General features: G+C 42.7%; 2 protein-coding genes across 4 annotated transcripts in view; one reads left to right on the top strand and one right to left on the bottom strand.

Moving 5' to 3' along the window:
• sntg1 (syntrophin, gamma 1) overlaps positions 1–12,010 on the bottom strand; it is a 32,046-nt gene extending 20,036 nt beyond the window's left edge. For 2 of the 3 annotated variants that reach the window (XM_035171641.2, XM_035171643.2), the window contains exons 1-4: positions 11,405–12,010; positions 3,630–3,968; positions 3,006–3,055; positions 539–673 (exon numbers count right to left, since the gene is read on the bottom strand). In XM_035171641.2, the coding sequence (XP_035027532.1) occupies positions 539–673; positions 3,006–3,032 (162 nt within the window). In that variant the 5' untranslated portion in view covers positions 3,033–3,055; positions 3,630–3,968; positions 11,405–12,010. Of the gene's footprint in view, positions 1–538; positions 674–3,005; positions 3,056–3,609; positions 3,969–11,404 lie in introns of all 3 variants that reach the window. The other variant, XM_047341848.1, reaches the window with a different exon arrangement.
• Positions 12,011–16,498: 4,488 nt separating this feature from the next.
• snai2 (snail family zinc finger 2) lies at positions 16,499–18,789 on the top strand. Its single transcript, XM_035169253.2, has 3 exons — positions 16,499–16,741; positions 16,942–17,463; positions 17,847–18,789. Exons 1-3 carry the CDS (start codon positions 16,663–16,665, stop codon positions 18,026–18,028), a joined length of 783 nt encoding a protein of 260 aa, XP_035025144.1. The 5' UTR covers positions 16,499–16,662; the 3' UTR covers positions 18,029–18,789.
• The last annotated feature ends 7,712 nt before the right edge of the window (positions 18,790–26,501 follow it).

Below are 26,501 nucleotides of genomic sequence, written 5' to 3'. Positions count from 1 at the left end.
CGTTAATTAGAAATCATGTTTCAAAGGACACGAGCGCGCCATCCATTTGTATTTGAAGGTTTTATTTTACTCAGTAAAGGAATAATGTAATTTTGAGGAAGGTCATAGACTCAGGGCTCATCTGAGTCATTTCTTAAGAAAAAAAATATTTTTCATATACTTTTATCCTATTTTCACTACGCTTTTACTGTTAGTTCCTTTTTTACTTCATAGTCTTAATTCATGTGTGTTACAAATTAGGCATCTACAGGCTTTAACTACATATTTCATTGTACTTGAACAGTGACACCACAGATCTCTCTCACACTAAGAAAATATAACATATACGTGATCCAGTAGGTGAATTAAAATGTAATAACTACACAAGAATACATTAACTGCTGCAGATGAGTCATTAACACAGATATTCATGATGTTTCTCAGTATCTTTGTGCTGTAACCTTCATGTATTCATGAACAGTACATGTAACTGACATCATTGCACCAGGGTGAAGTGTGGCACACCAGCATTCAGTAATTACAGGACTGTTTTACTTACGCTTGAATAAAAAGGCTCCCCTGACACACAGATGACATCTTGTTCTTGAATGGTCAGAATATCTTTGGCCAAGTGTAGTCGAATATTAAACGGCTCCTCATTACCTTCTTGCATCAAATAAATCCCAGTCTTTGTCTGTGAACAGTCAGAGAGATAAACTCATTCATCATCCCTCCGTGACTAAATTAACTGGCCGTGAAATGAAATGTCATTGAGAGGACTTGTTGCAGGATGAACATGGAAATTAGGGACACAGAGCTTTTGCAAATATCATTTTTTTGTCTTTCATTTGAAATATTTTGCTTGCAAATAACCACTATTCAGCGCTCTGGGTAATAAACACACATTTATAAAACAAAGGAAAAAAATACATATTTATGGTTTATAATCATAAGACAGCTTTTTATTGGTCGTGATATAATTCCGTGTCCTCTGTGTGCGTTGTGTACATCCATGATGAGAGTAAAATTAGCGTGTAAGTGCAAGGCTGCTGCTGGTGACAGCGACAAATTAGGAGGCTGTGAAATTGAGTGGCTGGAATCAAGCTCACCCTGCACATTTGAATTTCCATGCTTCCTCCACAGCAGGTGTGTGTTTCCAATGATCCATTTAAAAACATGCTAATCCGCATAAATTTGCATCTTGCATGTCCTTCCCCCTCTCCCTGGCTAATTGCAATGCCTGTCCTGCCCTGTACTTCAAAAGGTCAAAATAAAAGCAGCCCCTCTACCAAACAAGATTTATATTAACATGAAGAAGAAACCACCGGTGTCAGCGTCCTTGTCACCCGGGATACGCCACCGATCAGTTAACGGAGACAGTCGGCTGCTGTTCTAACAGAGCGCACCACCACTGCAGGTCAGACTGGAATCAGAGTCAGTTTATGGAGCGTGTTATCTTTCACCTCTAATAAGGAACGCAAAGAAATATGCCTCCGCCTGCAGCTGCGGCATGAGAAATGAAACGGGGAGGGGGCATTAATCCACATTATTTAGACTAATGTGCGTGCGAGAGTCATTAGCTGAGCAAAAACGAGGTCAGTGGTGCCATAACTGTACAAAGTCGGGTCAGGCGGCGTCTCACGTACTTTGACCTGTTGTGTATAATTAGCATTGTGCGTAATTAGACTCATCTCTTATGTTTCATTACTCTCCCCCTGCAAACAGACCTACATTATTATCTACATCATCGTCTACAATCAGAGCGCGTGCACATGATTATTTACCGTGCAAACAGCAGCAGATGCTGCACCGTGTGCAACCAGGGCATTGCTTCACATCCCAAGGGTGTAATAGTGACAGGAGCAATGTAGTAAAGTACCATGAGTATGATCCTCATAAACGCTGTCTGTTTTTTAAATTTATGTTATTAATATAATACGTAGATTATCACTGACAGTTTCTCACATCTGAAACAACACAATAAGAAGATAGGAATTATTTATTCATCATCCATCCATTATCTATAGTGCTTATCCTTTGAGGGTCGCGTTGGGGCTGGGGCCAATCCCAGTTGACATGAGAGGTGGTGGTGGGGGGGGCGTATCGCAGGGTCAACATACAGAGAAAAACAACCACAGTTACACCTACGGCTAATTTAGAGTCTCCAATGAATCAACCTGCAGGACTTGGGACTGTTGGAGGAAGATGGAGGACTCACACAGAAAGACCCCGGCCGAACCAGGACTTGAACCGAGCACCTTCTTGTTGTGAGGCGACGGTAAGAATTACAACTATCCCTGTCTGCCTGTATGTTGCTCACGTATCTCCAGAACTGTTGATCTCATCAGCTTCACCGTTGGCATGTGTATTGTTAAGGGCCCAAGAAAGTGCAGCGACAACTGATTCTCCAGTTCTGCGTATTGAATCTAGCTTCACTGAACTTTGAATAAACAGCTCTCTGTGCAGCAGCGGTGGTGCAGCTTCAGGGTTCTGACTCCTGCAGCGATCTATACTCGCTGCAGCTCAATTGCTGCAGGTCACTTTTACAGTTTCAGATAGGAAACTGCAACCAGCATCACCACAGGCCAAACAAACAACCAATTTCCAAACAGGCGGGTTTACGACAGGCACTAAGATGCTTGGAATGTACAATATTATGGTATAATCATTAGGTATGTTTTGAGATATGATCAGTACATGTGATGTTTTGATCAGTTGATCGTGTAATTTAAAATAATGCGAGCGAACAGAAACAAAAAGCTAACAGTTATCCATGCATCAGTGTGAATTTATTATACGTTTGTAATATCATATATTTCAGAGCCACAGAGAGTGAGTTGGTTATCTGCGCAGGTCTGAGAATAGACGTGTTAAATGCTACATATGTACGGGGCCCAGAGCGCTGTTTTATCCACATGCTTCCTGACACACCGTGCTGCTTTTCTGTCACTTGAAAATGTCCCGACAGTTTCTATAATCATAGTCAATCCTCGCTCAAACTGCTCCATTGATTGAATTCCACCAACCTCTTCATTTGAAGTCTTGAAATCCATGTGCTACTATGCAGTGAGGGATACTGCGAAGGAGAAAAACAAGATTAAGTTGGACTGGGGAGGCAATTGCTTAACGACATGACCGACTCGCTGCAGCAAAACTGCAGTCAAATTAAACCAGCATTGTTAGCAGGATGCCTATTTTCATTATAGACGATGGAGAGGAGTAGATTTTTCATTGAAACGCAACCCATTGAGCGATCTCGGGATAGAGCCAGAGACCATTAGGCCTTAATGAATAATTCATTAGCAAAGGTGAGAGCCCAGGTATCCTAATAAATGTTTCAATATCGATGTGTGTTACCGAATGAGGTGTCTTGTCAGAGAGGGCACAAGTAAAAAGGCTACGGCAAAAAGTGCCCTAACCTGGTTAGAAAATGAAAGGTGTGACGCTGCACATGAACACCAGATGCTTTCACTATCATCCCATTTGCTCTGGACAGAGAAACACAAGTATGCTGTAGGAATGTTACACGAGGGCCTCATTTACATGGACCAGTTCCACTCACTTCTAATCAGACATGACTGCCACTTGACTCCACAAAACCAGTACAGAACAAAAATGGCTCACACTCACGGAGAGAGACTGAGAGTTACCTCAGCAGAAAGGCCCCCAGCTCTTTGTGTGGTGAGATCTAGCCATCGAGCAGCGAGTCGATCCCTGATCCGAGCCGTAGCAGGAGGCCTTCCCGAGTCATGGCTGACAGGCTTTGGTGACTTGGGAGGCAGCGAGTGGAGCTGTCACCCCTCCTGGCAGGCTGTGGATGTTGCAGGATCGCTCCCGGTGGAGCTGAGGAACAGAATGAGGCTATCGTGTAGCGAGGTTTCACTCCTGGCGGCCGCTAATCGGTGTCCGTGCTGCAGGGGACGTGGCGAAGGTACCACACTGATACAAAGGCCACCTGCAGATGAGGAGCTGCTGTGACGAGATAAGAGCTGGAGAAAAAAGAATAAAAAAGTCTTGAGGAATAAAGCGATGGGAGACAGAGCTGAATATATTGTTTGTTAAATGCTTCTGACTACGACTGAAAAGATGTAATCTGCAGTTGCCAGCAACATGTCGATATAACTGCTGCTTGTACGTGGGATGTTGAATCAGAAGCAATTCACGACTTTATTTCCCGAATACGCATCCGGTGCAAAACAAGGGGAAATTCAGAAAGCAAACTCCAAACTGTGAATCCCATCTCTCGCTCACTGCGATGGAGGATCCACAAAAACAATCGTATAAACTCGTTAAAAAAGACCAAATACAAAAACTATGGATTCATCTGCACAAAAGCCAAAAAATGCAATTAAGTTACATTCTTGCATTTTCTTGGATTTCTGTATGCCGAGTGCAAATGACTCTTTCAGCGTGTTTATTAAATTCCAGCAGCAGACCCTCGAGATATCCTCCTCGTTAGTATGCATTGTTGGCTCGACGCCACCTCCTTGTTGAGCTGCAGTGTTGCTACTATGATCATTGTTATACAGGATTAGAACAGAACTCACGGCGTATGTGTTTCAAGCTGCAATTAATGCATAAATCATTGACTTCTGATTAGAGAGAGAGAGAGAGAGAGAGACGCCTTGATGAAACTCACACATTTGTTTGTCTAAGTGGGGAAAAGAGAGAGAGAGGAGCAGGAGCGAGTGATCCAGAGAATCTTTAAGAAATAGAAGAAGAAATGAAAACTTAAAAAATCTTTGTCACATGTTTCACTTGGTATTCATTGTGTTTGTGATATTTTGGGTTATCGAGCTCTTGAATTGTAACGTCGGATATTGAAGGTACACTTGTGCTATAATGCACAAGATATGAGGTATTAGCTAAAAAAAGGCAGTTTAAGACGACACATTTCTATCAAATCCAACCTTTATTACGTTTATGATGTGAAGTAATTGTTGAAGAGGCGTTGATTCAACTTCATGATCATTTGTGTTGGTGTTTGGTTGAACTGCAATATACCAAGATATGTGTTAAGCTAAGTGTATCTAATAAGCAAGCAAGTGAATGTGAATTTAATATTATTTGCAGCGTAGTGAGGAATAGTTCAGTATATAGAAATGCTAATTTCGACTATATTGCTATATATACACGTTTTTATAGAGCTGCAACAGTTGGTCAATTAAAAGAGAATTAATCAAGAATAAGCGTTTGAAAAATGTCACCTTGGGCTACGAAAAGGGGTATTTTTCATTTGATGGTATTTTATAGCTCTTGATTCATTGATTTAATAAACAATGTATTAAGCAGATTGATCAATAATGAGAATTATCTTTAGTTGGAGCCTTAGTTTGATATCCTGTATAGGCAGGCAAATATGTGTTGACAGTATATTCTACACTATTTGTGAATTATTTTTCAAGGATAGGTAGAATAATATCATAACCTGCTGAAGTGTTTTTCAGTATACGCCCCAATGTGTGTGTTTCTTTCACAGATTTGTGGTTGGACTTTTATTGATTCTGGAAAGATCCATTCGAAAAACACGATCACAGGTTCTGTCTCTATCCGCGCCCACACTGTGAGCTGTGTCTGCGGCGGAGACGAGCCAGCTGCGTTCAACGGATGTGAGAGAAACCCTGACATCATTTGTGGACCTGCTATTAAAAATGAATGCGCTCACGTGGTCAGCTGAAAAATGTGTCTGCGGCCCGGAGACGGGCACTTTGTCTCAGCAGGTGCCCTCCCGAACTTCCTGTCAGACACCAGCACTCCTCTGCTTCTTCTGGGTTTTTGTATTCTCCGAGAATCCAAAGATTAAATAAGCTTGAACCTTTTGTGCCTTTTTAAGTCGAGTCAGCGTAACTCCTCTTGCAACCACGCTATCAGATATTTGCAGTACGACCAATTTGCCAAGAAGTGTTTTCTCGAATGACTCTCTTGTCTTTGACACAATGGCAGGAAACAGAGAAAGAGAGGAGCGAGCGAGGCTGCCTCCATGATGTAGAGATGTGTAACTTGACGTCTCCATCTCTTAGACCTGAGGACAGCTGTGACCCGTAGAGGATGATGAATGGTCACTTGTGCGTGCAGGTGGAGCAGCTGTCTGCACAGTGCTCTGGCAAATGTGGTTTTACTGCTCCCAAAATTGAGATGGCTCTCGCTCACTGTATACGTCCACTTGCTCTGCGACCTGGAATATATAGGGCCTGAGAGTGCAGCTTTCTAATTTGGCCGGTGCCATAGCAGACATTGTGCTTCTCAAATACTAAAGCATCCCAAAAGAGTCGTGCTCAACGGCAACAGCAGAACACTGACACCGTTTTATGTCCGATTAATGTCAAAAAATATATATATAAAGACATTCCTCTTGCTCCTCTACTGTTATAAATGTAAATATTTTTAAGGAAACAGTTTTATTTTCTGTAGATAACAGAAAAGGCAGAGCACTAATTTGTTATCGCTCTTTCAACATTAAAGTGTTTTATTGATCAGTTATCACAGTTGTTATTCTTGACTTCAGCAGGGTTTGAACCAGTCTATCAAAAGAAGAGCCAGGCCACAACACAATAATCAATACTTACTGCATCGTAAATTTCCCCAATCGCAATGAATTCAACTTATATTGATGTATTGCTTATGCATTGTGCAGCACAGTGTGGAGATATAAGACGTAATTGATCTGCCTCCGATTTGTGTTTTGCTGTTTATCAAGTGTTTATCTTCTTCTGTTCATAAAGGAAAAACACAACCTTCACTCAGGAGCAAAACCCATAAAAGAAATAATATTGTCAATATCTATTTATAGGAAATTTTAATCTTGAAGTTTTGGAGGTATATCGCCCAGCCCTCATCAAAGGTTTCCAGCTGAGCCCAGAGCATCTTCCTAAATATCTTGTTTTGTCTTGTTTTTTAACATAAATTGTGATTAATTAACTGTTCAGTTATCAATTCATTTGTCTGATTTTGTCTCCATTAAGGTTTTCTGGTCAATCCCATCCATCCATTATCTGGAATGCTTACTTTCTTCAGGGTCGCGTCGGGAGCTGGAGCCAATTCCAGCTGACATTGGGAGAGAGGGGGGGGTGGGTTCACCCTTGACATTGCATCACCATTAGTGTCACATACAGGGACCCAGAGAATTTGAATTTAAAATCATATAAAGCTGAGAGGGTGGTCTCTGTATGTTGGACCTGTGACAAGCTGGCGACCAGTTAAGGGTGAACCTCTCGCTCAATGTCAGCAGGATCTGGCTCCAGCTCCCCCTGTGACTCTAAAAGTATCAGCGGTATAGATAATGGATGAATGGATGAATAAATCTGAGAAAAGCTGCAAATCCTCACATGAGAAAAGTTGGAACCAGACAGTATTTGTGTGATTGTGAAACTTATTGCAGATTTTGTTTCTCTGTTGACTCATTTCAGCTCTAAATGGTTTAAACCTCTGTGTGTTGTGTTCAGGTTCCTCTTCACCTGACAATTTGTGACACATTAATAAACCAAGCCTCCCCCCCCCCCCGGTCTCACTCCTGCGGTGAGGCAGATGTGTGAACAGCTCTGTATTTACAGAGCACATTCAGTATCCAGCAGAGCCTGTTGTCTGCGCCGCTAGAGGTGCTACTTCCTCTGCTTATTCTTTCAGATTATGTTCAACATCGATCACTCGCAGGAAAGGTGGGAAGAGCGTCTCATCATGTTTTCAATTCTTTTAGCGCATTTGTCAAAAAATAAGTCTTTCATTGCCTCGTAAGTCAATACCTGCGGCCCCCTGCGGCAGCCACTGGTGCTCTCGGCGCCAGATGCTCATGAATGATAGGCAGAGGAGTAAATTAGTGATGGACACATTTATGAGCCGAGCTCCTGACCCTCCAGACTGTGATGTATGTTTTTTGGCAACCGGGAGCCACCAGATATCAGGTGGGTGCCAACTTAAGTCAGCCGGAATCATTTCATAAACTGGTTCCCTTTTTTTTTAACGCTGGATATCAGGTAGCAAAAACAGACATAATAAACTACAAGGGGAAGAAACCGATCCGGCACTAACGGGCTCCCTGATTGGATTGTAATCAGTTTTATTTTTTGTTTCATATGTGACATTATGTGGATGAATAGACCGGGCAAATCAAGTATGTGATCTTACATTAGCGCTTTAATTAGCCTTAGCAAATGTGCGCACAGCCTTTGTACCACATTGAGTTACAGCGCTCTCATAATTATACCACTGTATATGAGTGTATGTGTCGATTCTAAATATACAGCCTTTACATATAATCACTTCTTTTTGTGATTTAAGCGCTGAGGCCTGAGCAGCCCTGCAGGAGAAGACTTGGGGGCCTGGAAATGGCCCCATGCTGCGAGTTGAGTGCATGAAAGGATTAAAAAGCTCGGCACTTCGCTGAAGGCTCGACTGCACTGCAACGAAGCGGCACAGTCGAGGGACACATCTGTTCACAACTAAACATAAAGTCGGGAAACGTGGAGCTGTCTCTTATTTATGGCTTCAAACTGTGTGACATGAAAGAAATCTCAAATCTAAGGGATGTAAATGACGTTCTGTAGAGTATGAACGTTAAAAAGTTGTAAATTTCAACGTGGATAAGAAGCAGCAGTTAGAAACTCATTAAGATAAGTGTGTTTTACTACCTGGACGATTTGCATGCATCCTTCAGCGCTGCAACTCATCGCTATTTTAATCACTGACACATTTTCTAGATTAATCGATAAATTGAGGCGTCTCCATGAAAATGTGCAAAAGGGACGTCTTTGAAATAGAGTTTAAAACACAGACGTATCAGAATTCGGTGATAGAAAATAGAAAAGAAGCAAAACTGCACATTTCATAACCTGACATTTATGCCTCAATAAAATAACTTCAAAAATGAATCAATCAAATGCTTGTGTCGTCACTGTATCGTCACCCCTTTTTTTTTTTTGCTGTTATATGACAGAATTGTGAAGTTAATGGTCGAGTGAATCCCAAATGCTCCCAAGGAGACATAATAATGCAATTTACAGTGTAGGAGACCGCCTTCCATCAAGGTTGAGCTGCAAGCGTGCTGTCAAGGCAACAGGGCTTCACCAATAAGCAGACGCTGCACATTAATCAAATGTGACCTAAAATTGTCCAGCCTGGGCTACTTCACAGCTTACGAAGCATAAAAGAAACACTATACTTCCACTTCACAGAAGCCCAGTGCTGGAGATATCGATGTGAAGCCAGTATCATACATCATTATATAGATATAGATGAATATTCCAACACCTCATTGGTTTTCTGATGGGGCAGTTATCACCTATGTGCAGCTCTCAGTGTGTCGGCCTGTGTTGCAGCCCTGAACCTCTAAATCAGATGGCTGCTGTATGAGGCGCATATAAATGAGAGTTGTGTCTTCTATGTTCCACAAGAGTTTGCTGTGCATTCGCTTCATTAGCCATCAGTCTCCACTGAGACAGACTAATAGCTTTCTTGTTGCATGACACCAACAGACCACTGATTTTCTTGCACACTCTCTCTTTCTCTCTCTCTCTCTCTCTCTCTCTCTCTCTCCCTCTCTCTCTCTCTAAAGAGAAATATCCTCGATTTCTTTTATTTGTCCTGCTCGTTCATCACGCTGCAATAAAAGCATATGGCTTCTCCTCTGTGAATTCCACATCTGGAGCAGTTTGTATGGATGGTCGACCAAACAGTTGCTGTAAAAAGCCCCAAAGAAACATCAGGTGTGATGCATGTCTCTCTCTCTGCTGCCTGGCCTGGGCTCTGGGGGCTGGATGGTAAAATTAAGACGTCCAGGCTAACGCTGACACACCGTAGGCTCTCCCATGCAGCCGCCCTTTAGCCAGAACAGCCGCTGCAGGAAAATGTTCAGAGGTAGCACACTTGCTTTCTCTGAATACACACTGGAAAGTATGTAATCCTTGATTATTCAGACGTGCTCTGCTACATATCAAGCCGCTGCGTGATGCCAGGGGAGTTTATCACTTTCGAATGTGCTGCTGTACATAATTGATGCTAATGTATACATCCACCGCTTCCTGTAATGCCGTAGGACAGCTTATCCCGGTTGAGCATTTCAAGACATTTAAGGATTTTCCCTGTTTTTTTTCTAAATGACCCGGTGGGATTAGGCTGCAGCAGAACCAGCAGGTTATTGATTAAGTCAGTATAAGGAAAATGAAGTGTCAGGAGGAACTCTTCACTGTGGAGTGCGGCCATTGTTTGCAGACCGTTGATTGACGCCCGTGCACTTTAGATCATGATGGTGGGGGGGGAAAAATAAACTTTGAGGCAAGTTGTCAGCAGATCCACACCCAGCACATCACGAGGGGTTCATGAACCCGGCTCCGCTAAGGTGACAAGACGTGACTGACACTGTTTCACTCAGACCGGATTTTCTGCCCGTGTGCCTCTGTCACTCGGTCAAGCTGCTCTTTGATTTAGGACACATGTAGGCAGAACTGAGGGCTGGGTGTGCCGGGGCATAAAATCGTCAATGACATGTCAACGTCTCAGCCTCTGAGAAGTGAGACCTCCAGTGCATCACACAGATTGCTCCTGACCTATGACCAGCAAATGGACCGGCTCCGCTCAGCTGCAGCTCAATATGCCTGTATGAGCAGGGGGCGCCTCCTGAAACCACTCTTTCTCCATCTCCAGGGTTTTTCCTTTTTCTTTTTTTTTTATCCACTGATTGTCTGTCACCTTGCAGCCCATAATGAGATATACAAAAAAAACAAGCTTTGCCTTATAAGCACCCTGCCAGAGCAGTTTACAGTTAGAGAAGCAATGTAAATTATGTGGAAGAGAGGATTCAGGAGCTTTTTTTTTTTTTGCAAGGCTAATAACACACACTGGACCCTACAGCAGCAGCATCAGCAGCGTCAGGCTGGAATCCTCCTCTGGTTCATCACTCAGTGGATGTGTTTTAAAGAAAGAAGGATGCGGAAAGAAGGGTGCAGGACTGATTTGTGAATAGTTCAGTGACGTTCGTGCACAAGGAAGAAAACTGTTCTGGATTATGGGCATCCTGTGCAGAGAGGGTACTCGAATATAGCAGAGTGGAGGAGAGAGGGGGTCTGCTGCCTCTGCACTGGCCGGAGAAACTGCGTCTGCTGCTTGTGTGTGTGTACACCTGCACTGAGGCAAAGCAAAAAGCTCCTGCCAGCTCCACATATATATATTTATATATATATAAATCCCCTGCAAATCACACACAGCAGGCATGTTTCATCCTGCAGGCCCGTCATAAGTCAAACTGTTGTGCTCAGGGCATCACACCAATGTGACGATGAGATGATGCTTCGGATCTCACATTGGTGATCGCTTCACACAAGAAAATCACATCTCAAAAGGACAAAAAGTGCATTAATGACATGATTATAATTATGTTGCTACCTCCATCATGCTCTGTATGAATGTGAATGTCCGTGCAAGGTTTTTTTTTTACCTGGTTTTTCCTGGTAACAGGTGGTGATGTCTTTTTTATTATTAGATCCCCCTTCTTGCGCTCCCAGTTCCTCCTTTATTTCTAATTATATGCAAGCGACGCTTTGGCCAAACATCTCTGCGAAATCACAACGTATCCCTTGTGGCAGCATCGCCCACACGGCATCCTGGTCCACTCTACAACACTGTGGCGACGTGCAGACAAAAAAGCCGAAGGAGGGAGGAGGGGGGGAAACAGCCACGGAGAAGCCGGATTTAGTCCATATTTCCTGGGCAGGCTGAGGGATTCCTGTCGGTCGACATCTCCGGCAGAGGCTCCTCAGCTCTCTGTGTGTCTCCCTCGCGCATCGTGCTGCTGCTGCCACAATGACTGAGGCTGGAAATCACACGCGGCTGCCTCCAGCGCGCGCGCGTCAATCGGCTCCGTTCATCCACGGAAGCCGCAGCACGCGCACAACTCCGGATCCATCAGTGTTAAATGATGCTACACTTTGGCGTTCAGTGTGTTGAGTGTGTGTTAGTGTGTGTGTGCGAGTCTTAGTCAGGGACGGTGAGCAGCTCCGTCCCACCCGAGCCGAGCCGAGCCGAGCTGAGCTGAGCGCGCACCAACACCTCACCACTCTGCTTTATTTCTTGTTCCTCTTCTGCGAATTGCACTGCGGTCCTAGTGTGTGTGTGTGTGTGTGTGTGTGTGTGTGTGTGTGCGTGTGTGTCTTTAGTTCTGAGGGCCAATTTAGGTTCAATACCATCATTGTGAGGACATTTTGGCTAGTCCTCACAAATTCAATGGGCTGTTTGAGGGTTAAGACTTGGTTTTAGGGTTATGGTTAGGGTTAGGGGCCAGGGAATGCATTATGTCAATGAGTGTCCTCACAACTATAGTGAGACAAGTGAGTGTATACGTGTGTGTACTTGTGCAGAAATCTTTGTGCTAACCATTTTGAGCCTAAAGCTTAAATAGTGAGGACATTATAGGTCCCCTTAATGTGAATAATATTAAACGCCGTGCAAGATATGTTTGTATGTTTTAAGCTTGTTTTGTGTTGTTTCAGGTTTAGGTAAAGGTTCGGTTTGGTTAACTTTAGGTTTAGGTTAAGATATTTGGGTCAGGCAAGCAGTAACTAAGGTTAAGGTAAGAGTAAGGTGCCAGGAAATCCATGAAAGTCAATGTAATATCCTCTGGAGTCATGGAGGGTGTGTGTGTGTGTGTTCTCGTACTTGTCACCTCTTTAGGACCCTTTCCAGCATAAAAACTGACCTTATGAGGACTGGTAGTCTTCATGGGGAACAAGCAAGTCTTAACCCTTAAACAGCCTTTGGAACATGGGTCACAAATTTAGGACCGGTCATAACGTCCCCACTTTACCATAATATTCCTCACTTGGCAAAAATACCCTCACTACGTATAGTTCTATAGGCTCAATATGGTCCTTACAAAGATATCTGTACAAGTACACACACACACACATGTACACAGTAGTGAGCAGTATTTGGACTCCCTCCCTGAGGCCCTCGCCTGAGCAGCTGAGCAGGTTAACCAGGTTCAGTCTCCATGCTGTCATCAGGCCAAAAGATCTCACACTGTCTCCCCCACAAGATGCGAGCTGACTCCTCTGACATCATTTCATGTTGCCCGCCAACCACAGGCAGCACTTATCCATAAAACTGAGGAGCACATAGACATTTTAGTCGACGACCCGACGCAGATTGAGTCCTTTATTTTGAAAAGCTTGTTAATTAAAAGGCAAATCCTGCAGCTCTGGAACAGTTTAGCCCTGAAAGTCCTTCATCCAGCAGATGGTCTAAGGGTTGTCCATACCAAGGTGGTGTGATTTGAAGATAATAAATGGAAGCTCTCAGTGACGTCACACCTGTCCCTCCTAATGGCTTAACCATGATCCATTAGCAAACCAAAGCTAACATCCAGGTAATGGCTCTGTAGCTTTCAGGTCTCAGAAGAGGTATTAAAAGGGAGCTACATTTGATCTGATTACACCTTTAACCTTCTTGTATCTGATCTGAAACGGATGTGTTGGATCAAGATCGGGAGGAGCCTATGATATCGGCCGTGATGCAACATATCCACAATAAACAGACCTGCAGTAACTTTGTCAGTGAAAAATTCTGCGTTTGGCTGTAGGATACATTGATTGGGTCATATTTGGCTATTGACTCAGTTTTCATGCAGTAGTAACCCAGGCCTATACAAATAATGTACATACTGTAAGTGATAGTAATGGAGGCAGTGAAATATATATATTTAAATTCATTCAAAGAAAGCACTTGTTTTGGACCAGTAATCTACTGAAATCACACTTTCACAGTTTTCATGAGTGCCATAATTATTCCAGTTTTTGCGTTTCTGATTGTGCTGTTTCCAATCGGTGAACCCAAAACAGAACCTGCCCAGTGCTGGTGTTGCGTCAATTGATTTTTATCTCCTATTAACCTTAACCCAAACCAAATATTATCCCTAACCTCAACCACCTCTTTTACCTCTAAGCCTATTGTAATTTGGCCCTAACACCCACCACAGAAGGGGGCGCTACAGGAAAGAGTATTCATTGGAGACTAATACTGAAGGGGTAATAGACTTGGACACAATGCCTGATTGTTGGACATGATTTCCACACTGTTTGAATTGGACACCTCAAACTACACATGCCCCCTTTGCCGCCTAAAATCGACGGCTCTGTGCAGCGGGTAAACAAATTATGAAGTGTACCAGAAACCTTGGAAACAATAATAAAAACTAATGAACACACAGTGTATCCAGATGGGAAATCTACTGTCGTGTCTCTGCCAACACTTTGTTATGAACATGAAATTCAAGTTCACTGCATCATCTCTGCTACCTGCTGCCATTTGATTTTCAAGTGATAACTAACACCAAATTAAATGAAGGCTGATTTGAAGTTGGCAGGTCTCATGTGTTGAGCAGACTGGAGAAGCAGGGAATTGAACCAACGGCCCGCAGGCACTCTTGGGTCAGTGGACGACACTCTATATCTCCTGACCCACAGCTGCCCAGATTTATTGTTAAAGATATAATAAGTGCACAAAGACGTTCATCTATATGCACAGATACAGTTAAATCAAACCCCAAAAAAATCAAGGTTAGATGAACAGGATCAGGCTACATAAAGGCAATGGGGGATGGAAATAAAACTGTAAAAGGAAGAACTGAGGAGGGGAAACAGGGACTTTCATTCCAGTTGTTAATCAGTCAGCAATGGAATTGGGACATAGACAATGTTTGTCTGAGATTTAGTAAAATGCATGTTAGGATTCGACAAGACATCATGTATTCATGTAAATCTAAATCTGAAGGGAGCTGAAGATGCTGCACGTTGTGATAATCAGCTGCTGCTTCCTCTAAAAACAAATATCATTCCTTTACGTGCGTTTGACCAGAGAATTTACAAAAAAGGTTAATTATATAATCCAGCACATTAACACTGTTACACCATCCTGCTACGACGCAGCGCTGAGCAGAGGATACACGACTTCCTCTCTGTTAATTAATTTTTTCGAGCTCATAAACTTCTGCCTCTGCTTTTCAGAATTAGTGATACGATTTGCTTGGCTCTCCCTCCCCCTTCATTACTGTCAGTGGAACAGCCTCCACATCCGCCGTGAGACGAGAACAGAGGTGAAGCATGAAAACTGTGAGGAGGTATTTTTCACCTGGCCATGCATGGCTTCTCTCCTCTCGGATACGGTTCGGTGGGTGGGCGATATTGATTTCAGAAGTATTATCTATTATGGCATACATGGTGTACATGGTGTACATGGTGTACATGGTGGATCTCCACCAAACACCACCACTCCTCTCCTGGCCCATCCTGCTGTGCCGTACAGAGCACTAAATGTGTGACAGTAGCCTGGAGTTATTATGCACAGATAACCTTCCCTTCCCTTTATAATCCAAGCAGGCACAAAGGGAAACTATTCATGATCTGCAATTATGTTTTCTAGATAAGATAAGCTGTTCACAATTAACTTAAGGCCTGCCCCAGACACGGGGAGCTTTTCATATCTGCTGACCTAGCCAATCAAACTGCTCCAGGAGATGTTTTTCAATATCACCACAGCTAAAGCCTTTGTGTTTCTTCTCCCTCTGCCTTGCTGCTGTTTTAGATGTGCAACTCACGCCTCCCTCTCAGAAGGACGCAGTTGAACACAAGGGGGCGTAGACTGCTAAGTTTGCCTCTCCAGTTGTCCAGTTGAGCAGGAGCTGCAGGAGGGATAAATCTGATTATGATATCATGTCTGACCTTGAGAGGGAACTACACTTAGATTTACATTTCAAGGAGGGATGCCTTATTGCATTATTGGCAACGGAATGTGTGGCTTTCTCCACACACAACTGCATTAGGGGAGAGCCATCCTTTGGCAGAGCCACAGAATGACAATGGCGGCGTGCAGTTTGGTCCAGCTCCTGGTCTGAGCTTTGGAGCCACAGATCTGTCAGTTCAATAGATTCCGAATATGTAGATGTGAACATTTCTATACATGTAGATGACAAATCTTCCATCCTCCTTCATTATCATCATCATTAGGCGAGCTGCTCTTAGTGGGATTATGCTCACACTCAAATATTCCACCCATACAGGATAATCAAGTCCCCAGAGGTTTATAACAACAATCATTGTGTGCGCTCTGTGTGATGATTGCATTACCGATGGCATTTGAAACTATTCTCTCTACCTCTCCCTGTGGCTCTGTTTCTTTCTCTCCTCCGAGCACTTCACTCTCTCCTGATCTTTCTGTAGCTGCAGGAATCTATCAGATGCAAGCTCATGCCCACTGCTGCAAAATGTGGAAACCGACTCTGCTGCTGCTCTCATTGTCACTTTGAGTAACAACCAAGGCCAACTGCATGGTGCCATGTTCACTTTGCATCCCCACAAAGCACCTGTTTAAGTGGGAGTGTGAGGCAGTGACCCACCCCCCTCTGGAGGGTCATGTGCCCCTATAGGCGTTTTTAAAGCTCAGTTTCAAACACGAGATGTAATTGGTTTGTGATCCCAGCATATGTAAATGTCAGTGGATGGCTCCTCCCATGCACCTGATAGGGAGTATTTACGGCTCTTTACAGCTACTCACTGCAGTTTCCAAGAGCGCAGCGCTGCACCATGACTCTCCACTGGACTTAAACTTTAAGGATTTCCATCTTTACGCACTAAACTGACGTCCACCTCTGTATTGACCGAGAGAGAAACAAAGTTTGCCAAAGTTGTCCACTTGTTTTTCAAGATGCCACGCTCCTTTCTGGTCAAGAAACACATTAACTCCGCAAAGAAGCCAAACTATAGTGAGTTGGAAAGCACAACAGGTAAAGTTCTTTCAAGTTAAGGAAAAGTGTAACTTAAATTATTTTTGTGAAAGTATTTTCTGACATGACATAAAGTTCTTACAAAGTGTTTTTACTTTGCAGAAGTTGTAAAAGCTGTTGCCCAACTCTGGAATTTACGCACTGACAGTTGTGCGTAAAAGTTCCACTTACTCCATTCTAACTTTCCTTTTTACTTCCAGTGTTCTTCACGCCGCACATCTACAAGGGCCTGCCCCTGCCTGTCATCCCCCAGCCGGAGATCCTGAGCCCGGCAGCGTACAGCCCCATCACCGTGTGGACTACCAGCAGCCTGCCGCTGTCCCCGCTCCCCAGTGACCTCTCCCCCATCTCTGGATACCCCTCGTCGCTCTCAGACACCTCATCCAAAGACCACAGCGGCTCCGAGAGTCCGAGGAGCGATGAGGACGAGCGGATGCTGCCCAAGCTGACGGACGCGCACGGAGTGGAGGCAGAGAAATTCCAGTGTGGTCTGTGCAGCAAGTCCTACTCCACGTACTCTGGACTGCTCAAACACAAACAGCTACACTGCGACGCCCAAACGAGGAAATCCTTCAGCTGCAAATACTGCGAGAAGGAGTACGTCAGCCTTGGAGCTCTCAAAATGCACATCAGGACTCACACTTTGCCTTGTGTTTGCAAAATATGCGGGAAGGCATTCTCCAGACCGTGGCTGCTCCAAGGACACATCAGGACGCACACCGGTGAGTGGCTGAGGCAGCGAGACAGGGGCCTCCTGTGTGGAGCGTTTAGTTGCTGTTGTTGTTCTGGGCTTTTGCAGCCACAGATTCAACCTGGTACATAATTTAACAGCCTTCAGAGCTGCATTTGACCCTGTTAAGAAACTTTGAAGTGAGGTTGAGGAAGTTGCTGTTGAGAATTATAAGATGTGAAGCTCTCAGGGTGGTGTAATTTTTATATTCTGCAAAGAAACATTTGCTCCTGTTGGACAAAATTCTAATTCTAATCCATCAGCAGCAAGTGTATGGCTGCCATCTAAATAATAACAGGCCAAGTGAGTGTGACATTTGATTTATTTGTGTTCAACCACTGACATTGTCTCTCTTCTCGTTTCCCCTCCTCACAGGAGAGAAGCCGTTCTCCTGCCCTCACTGCAACAGGGCATTTGCGGACAGGTCCAATCTCAGGGCGCACCTACAGACCCATTCAGATGTGAAAAAATACCAATGCAAGAACTGCTCCAAAACCTTCTCCAGGATGTCTCTTCTGCACAAGCATGAGGAATCTGGTTGTTGTGTAGCACACTGAACTGGGATACGTTTCCACCACCAGAGAAAAAAAACTCCTCTGTTGCTTCTCTTTTTTCCCCAAAGCCCAAGTGGAGAACTGTCAGGAAATCACATCGAGGGGGTTTGTTCCCTAATGTGCAGACTTTTATTTCTCCCCACGAATGGTCGCTTTCATTTCAGAGTGAGAAACAGCTCAGTGCTCACGTGCTTCTCGTCTCAAGCAGTGTTTCTATGATTGCAATCAGTGTCGAGCTTTGTCAAACATGTACTCACCTACCTGTGCTATTCATGCACTTTCCTGCATGTTTAGAGTGTGTTATATGCCTTCTCAATGTTATCGTCAGTGTTTGTACCAATGTCTCTCAATGGCTGTTACACAGTCCTCCACTTGTTTTTATACAAACTATACCGAAAGGTGCATTATGAACGACAGTATACATACGACCTGAGGAATACTGAAGCCATGGTTACTTAGGGAACAAGTGCAAACTTAGTTTTTAGGGCGAAATCTTTCAAACGTTTGCACAGTCATTAGAAGCAGGTTTGCCAGCACTCAAATAGCAACACCATTAATTCTCAAGTGCCTCAGTTTTACAGGTTTTTGGCAATAATATGTATTTTTCAACAACAGTTTTATTTTATATTTTTATATCCTGAATGTAAGCGTGACTGAGATGATTGTATATTTACAGTGAAAACTGTGATGCTGAATGATTTTGATACTTTTCATATTTTCATGACACTTTTGAAAATAAAGTTTCATGACATTTTGTATATATATATATATATATATTTGAAGGCATTTTTTCATCTGTGAAGCTTCTTCTTCTTCTTCTTCTTCTTCTTCTTCTTCTTCCTGCTTTGGTGCACGAGCAGCTCAGTGAGCAGGACTCACTGATTGTCACGAGCGTCACACAGAATCATTTACACAAATGATATTTAATCCAGCTTGCACCGTCTCATGTTATGGCGATGTAAAATAAAAGAAGAACCGAGGGGGCGAGGTGACTCAGCTCCTGAATCAGGCCTGAACCTGTTCCCTATCAACCTGTCCAGACATCAAACAATCATGAAATCTAACACATACTAGTGATATTGATCTGCACTCACTTGTCAGACCCTTTGAGGGCCCATGACTCTCTCTTTACCCAGGTGTGCGTCCGGCTCCAATGCGAGGATGTTGATTTTTTAAGTAAAAACCTCATTTAGAAACAAGTAACATCAAAATATCTTGATGAAAAAGTTGTTTAGTTTTATCTTCCTGCTCAGCCACCACAGGGTCACAGGTCAATCAGATTTGAGCTCCAGATTTTAATGTGTTTTCACAAAAAGCTCACGTCTGCATTTGCTTTGACAACCTCCTTGAATTCTGGGATGCTTGCCATCTTGGATTAAATAGACGTCCTCGGGCTACATTTTGTTGTCTTTCACCATATGCTGTCAACTCGCAGTAGATAAAGATTGGAGCACAAAAAAGGGCAATGCCTTAAGCGCTACAGTAAATGCAGGACTCTTTCTAGCAAACCCCTGAATGTGTTCCCGTTTGCCCTAATGCCCAAAAGCTGCTGACCTGAAAGATGTGATCTGACAAACAGACACTTGTTTTGCTGGCTGCGAGGGCCTGAACTCCCCTGTAGGTAGATTTTTCCTCGCTGTGAGTCATTTTCAAGCTATTCCAGGTGCTTACTGCGCTCTTTGGTTCGGGCCAGGTGGCTCCGGGGCTCTCGCTGAAAAGCAGGTGCAACAGAGATGGATACAAACCGCAGCCACAGGTCCGCCGAGACTGCACAAACCTCCGTCATGACCTACCGTGGAAACGTTAGAAGCAGCAGACTCCTATTATACACATCATCCGCATCGTAAAAGGAAAGTGCCATCGAGTGGGCACTTTAAACTCTCACTAGCGCTGCTGAGGTGCCGAAGCAGTTTGTTCTCACTATCATTTGGAGAATCTAATATCTTTCCTTCCATAGGCAACTTCACAGAGAGAGAGACGGGGGGAAAAAATCATGAATTGTTAATGCTAAATTAGCTTTATAGTCTTGCAAGATTTCCCCTTTACAATGACAATTAAGTGCATGACTGATTTCTCAGATAACAACAAAGTGTTAAATGCAGTCGTGATGATCGTAGGAGGAGAATGGGAGGAGAGGGATTAATTATTAATTATTATTTATTATATTATTCATTTATTTGTTTCAAAGCATATGGCTATAAGAAGACGTGTTAAAGAATTGAAACTGACTGTTTCGCCAAATGCAGGCAATATACCCTGTGGGTATTTTGGCAGTTAGATAAAAAACAAAAGAAAAAGATTGTCTCACAGAAATAATATGAAGATGAGTTGAAATATTCCTTTTTCTATCCCACAAGTCGACGAGAATAAACTTATTTGAGGCCCTGGATTGAGTAATTTATTAGATCAAATGCAAATTAAGAATGAGACAAACAATTCACTTCATTATTGATGATTTGCTGATAATTTAAAACCGTTTCTGTCTCTAAAATGTCCGAAAATTTTGAAAAATGCTTTCAATAATTTCCCTGTAGCCGAAGGCGATGTATTCAAATATATTTTTCCATTGCATCAACGCACAAGGTATTCAGTTTACTTATTTATGAAAATGAAAATGATCAAATCCTCACATTCGAGAAGCTGGAACTGGAGATTGTTTGGTACTTTTGCTTTTGATAAATTACCTGATTAATTATCTTTTTTCCAATCAGGAAATTGATTTACTCTTGCAGCTCTAGCATCTTCCCACTGTCTTGTTCCAATCTTACGGCACATCCATTCATGCATCCATTCATAATGTCCTTCCTGTACATCACATCACTGTCACTCTGCACACAGAAGTGCCACGGGTGACATAAAGAATCCGGAGCAGTCTCGAAGAACAGCGCGCCGGATGTAAAGCAGGGCAGGGCTGTCAGAAACCTGCTGACTTCATGGTGAATCAGGGAACATAACTTCTTTATAACCGTCAAGTGGAACAAATAAAGTTAGGGCCCGTCCTCTGAGGTCTGATTGTCTCAGCTCGGAAGTGATCCCCAGCCTTCGCCTCCGACTGCACCACATCAGAATGGAGATGATTGTGTATTCCCCTCTACTCCGACCGCCTGGAGGAATGTTTGCCTGTTTATTGAGCTCCTGCATCTTGTTAAAGACGATTCTCTTTCATTTCTCTTGTCTCCTCCAGTGACTGGGTGTCTGTTTAGAATGGCATGGCTGTTCACTTAGGGTTGCATATTCTCCAGATAACACTGTTTGTCTCTAATTACATTGTGTCGTTAGCATCACTGGTTTATTTCTTGGTCAATTTTAATTCATGCAGATCGAGGTGAGGTCATTTTATCACCAGGGAAGCTTTGTCTTTAGCTGCTTTCAGACATGAACTGAATGACTATTATCGTCCATTGTCTGAGTAAAAAGTCTGCAGAAAGTCCAGAGGAGCCGATTTGAGAACGACAGCAGGAGGAATCACCACAAGCGAGTGGGCGTGTTGATGATGTTTCAAACACATGTTTCTCAAAGCGGTGCCATACATGTAGACACCGACAAAGATGTCAAGAGAGCTTTTGGTGATAAGGGCCGACACCAGTCAATGTGCTGTAAACAAAAATACGTGATTTCTATAGCCCCCGCCTGAACGCTTCAGAGATTTTTCGTGTTGTGAATGCATCTGAGTGCAGGATCTCCTGCTGCGTTGTTTATGTGTGAAAGGAAACCTCCGGAGAAGGTCCAGACCCAATTCTCTGGACCTTTTTTCCAGAGGCCATGTCTGTTATAAGTGTCCCAATTCAGCGGGTGCATCCTTCGAAGGACCCGCTCTGTGCAGCTGAAGTTGGCCGCATGCTAACCGAAATAAAGCGGTCTGGTCTCCCTATTGCATCATCAGCTTGTCCCGCCCTTACAGCCGTCACATAGCAACAAAGTTACCGAAGGAAACAGTCTTCGGTTGATTAAAAACATCCTGTTAGCTGTTCGGGAAGGGGTCTTCGAAATGGGACAGCCTAGTTGCGCCGCTATGACGTAATTGGTCTAGAAATGCGGCTTCCGAATTGAGACACAGCTTTAGTCTCGTGTATTTATCTCATTGAAGTAATATAAAGGAGAAAACTGTTGTTTCAATACTTGAGGCTCTGACCACATGCAGTAGGTCAGAAAAGAGTTTTGGGGGATTGTGTCATTAAGAGCGCTGAAGTGAGGAGACCAGCAGATACAGACGAAGCTGTGTTGACTTAATCAATAGCTCTGGTCTCTCTTTGTTGTCTTTCTGTTGAGCAGAGGTCAGCTGTCAAAGGATCCTGTGATCATATTTACTTGATCGTATTCTCAGCACACTAGACCTCATGACCACAGCTGTAAAAGATCATCCCTATAAACAACGCAGGCCTTTGTGGCCAGAGAGGATTTGATGTGGTACTCTGAGAGTTTTTTTTTAAACCTTTGCTCTGAACCCTCTGCGTATCATATCTAAGCGGCACATAAACAATCAAGCGGCAGAGATAACACTTTTTTAGGTGCACTGACACAAAGCAGTTAACCACAGAAGCAGTGAAGTTGAGAAAAGACGGTTTGTGGAGTTTATGGACTTGTTTGAAACTGCACAACCGATAGAAAATGTTCCGCGTATCTTTTTGTTTTATGGCAAGTATTTTATATATGTCACTATATAACCTCAAATACCTCAAACAGGCAGGTACAACCATCTTTATTTATTTGTTTTTTTTAATGGAGCCTAGAGCCTACAGGGATTATAGAGATTATAGGGTGCTCTATATTTTGCTATCCTGTGTCTGTCTCTTTACAATTAATATCAATATTGTAATGATTTAATTTAAAAATAAATAACTTGAATCTAAAGTTAATATGACAGCTGCTATTCCAAGTTATGATGACTTTTACGCGAGCTAAGCCGTTGTTTTTCTTTTTCCATCATGATTGGGTTTTCACATGCTGCAGCCATTTAGTGAAGTGGAATACAAAACAATTTATATTATAAATTTTCAAATAACATCCAGGGAAAATCAGTAAGTAAATGTAGTTTAAGGCCAGCTATGGCTACCACACTAGCTAGCTCAGAGCTAGCTTACACATCCTATAGCTTTCTTCCTTTAGTTGTTGCCCATGGAAGTTTTCACAGAAATATCATAGCATGTATTTTATCATTTACCTGCAGTTTGCACTTAATATAAAACATTCACATAATAAATGTTTAGTTATCATATCAAATATACTGTACATTTCTACAAATATGAAAAAACACATGAATGTTTTACATATAATAAATAAATGTATAAATAATAACACATTAAGTTATAATAAACCATCCATTACATGTGAAATAAACTGCTGTTTATTTTAAATAGGGAAAGTTACTTGACAAACCTGAGGGGACAACATTTTTAAGCATTTTCTAAACTGAGTTTTATCTATTATTTTTGCAATTATGATTAACCGTAGGGTTCGGTCATGCATTTCCAATTTTAATGCAACATAACCATTAAAACTTGGAGAATCATTTTTCATTACAATATGAAACAATTTCAAACTAAACCAGAAGAGACCATAAAACCACATTATTTACTGCTGCTGACACAAAGTTGAGCTGATCTCCGTTAACATGGAGCTCTGCAGAGTCAAGTCTCTTTCCTCCATGTCCCTCCAAGTCGGCTCAGGTGAATGTGTCGGGACAAGGTGAGGCCGGATGATCATCATATTCATCACATAATACTCTGACAGAGGTTCTGAATGGCTCACAGTTTCACAAAGTGATGCAGGAGACCTGTCACACTAAGTGGGCAGAACCTGCCTTTAATTTGAATAATGATGATGACTGTGGATGCAGCAAATCGTGCATTTTTAAATCCTCTTACACCTCTGGGATGCCTTTGACACCAGTGATCATCCAATTTGAGTTTGAAAGCCATGAGCTCTGGGTGGTTACCTGTCCCTCGCTCCACTTGTCTCAAGCACAAACTTTTATCTCACCAGAAGAAACTTCACTTAGTTCTCCTGAGCGACTCCTGGAGCTCTGCAGGACTTTGTTTTTGGTCTAAACCTTTTCTTCATACAAGTTTTTAATTAAAAATTTAATTACGACCTGCAAAAGCCACGGAGCCACTCATATGGCCATAGACTCAATAAATAAATATATAAATTAATATTGTGAAATTATTGGCCTTGGAAAGAGCAGTTTAAAAACAACCCCACTTTCTTGCTTTCAGTCATATCACAGAATCTTTTTTATCAGATGGAGTTTGTGCAAACTACATGTTCAAATTTCTATATTTTTCTGAGAACTTCAGGGCCGTCTTGTGGATGTTGGCTTAAAGTTGAGACTGAAAGTTCATCGTGGAGCTTGGAGACAGAAATTGACAGAACAGTCTCACCACAGGGTTCATTTAGTAGCTGCTCGGGAGCATTTGGTTGTATTTTCCTCAGCAGTAGAGATTCATTAGCTCCCTCAAGCAGGCTGTGCTATTGCCCCGGTCCTTTGGTTTGTTTCTTGATTTGGTTGTTGGCAGGACTATGCAAAAACTGCAGAAAAGATTTATTCGAAACTTGGTGGAAGGATGGGACATGGACGTTAAGAATTTTCTTTTGACATCTTCAACAATTTTCCAGGGTATAATTCATAAATATTGATGACAAAATCAAGGATATTAATATCAATGAGTGTGGGCAATATTGTTGTGCAGCCTGATTGCATTTAAGGGGAGTGTGGGTCTTGGCGGAGGTTTGCACTCCACCATTCTAGTTTACATTTAAATCGATTTCATTTGGACCACTCATTTGCAGAAGCACAATTGACTATAAACAATAGTCCTGTCCACACTTGAGCAAATTGAAAGAATCGAAGAGACATAGTCCATCATATAATCCATTATCTACATCGCTTATCCTTTAAGGGGTTGTAGGGGGGTGGAACCAACTCAAGCTGACACCAGGCGAGAGGCGAGTGCAGCCTGAGCAGGTCGCCAGCATATATCAAGGCCAACATATAGAAACAAAGATTCATATGCACCTCCAGATAGTGTATAATAAGTCCTATGTCCTCTATGTTGATATTGCAAACCACAGGATATGATTCTTTCGAAAAATCTCTCCAAAAAAGCATCTTGATAAGACTGGGTTTGTGTTGTTGTTGTTGCACGGGAAACTTTGAGAAAAGAAATTAGGGTAATTTTTTATTTGATAACACTAAATCAAACAGAACATTTTCTATCTGTATAGAACCATTTCTGAACCACCTGTTCAACATTATCACTGTAATTTTATCCCATCTGAGATATTTCATTTTCTATTCACAGCCAGGAGACAGTTCTGATCGTTATTTTGAGCAGCAGCATTTTCAAAAGCATGAAATATTAATATTTTCGTCATTTGGTAAGACAACACAAAAGTTGCTCTGCCTCTTTCACGGGGGGGTTTTGACAGCCATCAGATGTTAGAGGTAAATTGATCCTGCTGGAGCTGTCTTTGGTCTGTCTTCAAACGGCGTAGTTGCTTTTCATAATGAATGTTAGGCACCAGAAGTTCGTTTGGCTCATGCCAAATTAGATGAAAAGGTCACAGTGTCAGTAAGTGACAGATATATAAGAGGAAAAAGACGACACTGGAGAAGAATAGAGGGATTTAAGGGAAATAAAGTACACAAGCTATTGCATCAGGAGCTTTAAATAAGCAGGCCTGGTAAATGTTTACTTTAATTACAGCACACATGTTTGTTTGTCTCCCGGGATCTTCGAGGTAACTCCATCCAGCCTGTGAGTTCCTCAGGCCGGGCGCTGCCTCCCCTTCGCTGGATCCCGGCTTTTTTAAGAGGCCATTGAACAATTTCACAATCGACTCTGCTCTGAGCGACAAATTAACAGCGGGCAGGTCTCAGCCAGTTGCATATTTACAAGCTGTTTGGGTCCAATCACGACTGTGGCTGCGTTCACTCGCGTCCAAATGAGGAGGCGAAATTACAAACACAGAACGCAGCAGATTTAAAAAGACCAAATTACCATCACGGAAATGAGATTTAATTTGTGATTGTACAGCTGTGTCCCAAGTCATTTATTCAGATTAATATCCCCACTGTGTTTACCTATTGTGGGCAGCACGGTGCATCTCAATGCTATTCTGATTTCAATCCATTACATACGCTGAATATTGAAAATGTTGTGGGGCACTTAACGTGACGTCCACTGATGAGGTGAGGTGAGGTAAAAGCTATTACCCACGAATTGATTTCACTCTCTGAATCTATACTAATCACACTGGAAGATAAAGACAAAGAGATGATCTGGAGATGGATTCGCGAGACAATGTGGAGCTAAGAAAGAAGCTGCGTGTTCATAACTGTGTATTATTTTGATCACCGATTATCTCGGTGGTGTGTACGACGAGTGCGAGTGTGACATGATCCCTGAGAGGCCGGCAGACCCAGCCAGTGCCCTAATTATGATGAATCAAGGCTGAGGGAAAGCTGTTTGGCCAC

This window comes from Hippoglossus stenolepis, chromosome 11 (genome assembly GCF_022539355.2).
Source record: "Hippoglossus stenolepis isolate QCI-W04-F060 chromosome 11, HSTE1.2, whole genome shotgun sequence".
Lineage (NCBI taxonomy): Eukaryota > Metazoa > Chordata > Actinopteri > Pleuronectiformes > Pleuronectidae > Hippoglossus > Hippoglossus stenolepis.
The sequence above is the reverse complement of the archived record's forward strand: the minus strand, read 5'-3'. Positions and strand labels throughout refer to the sequence as shown.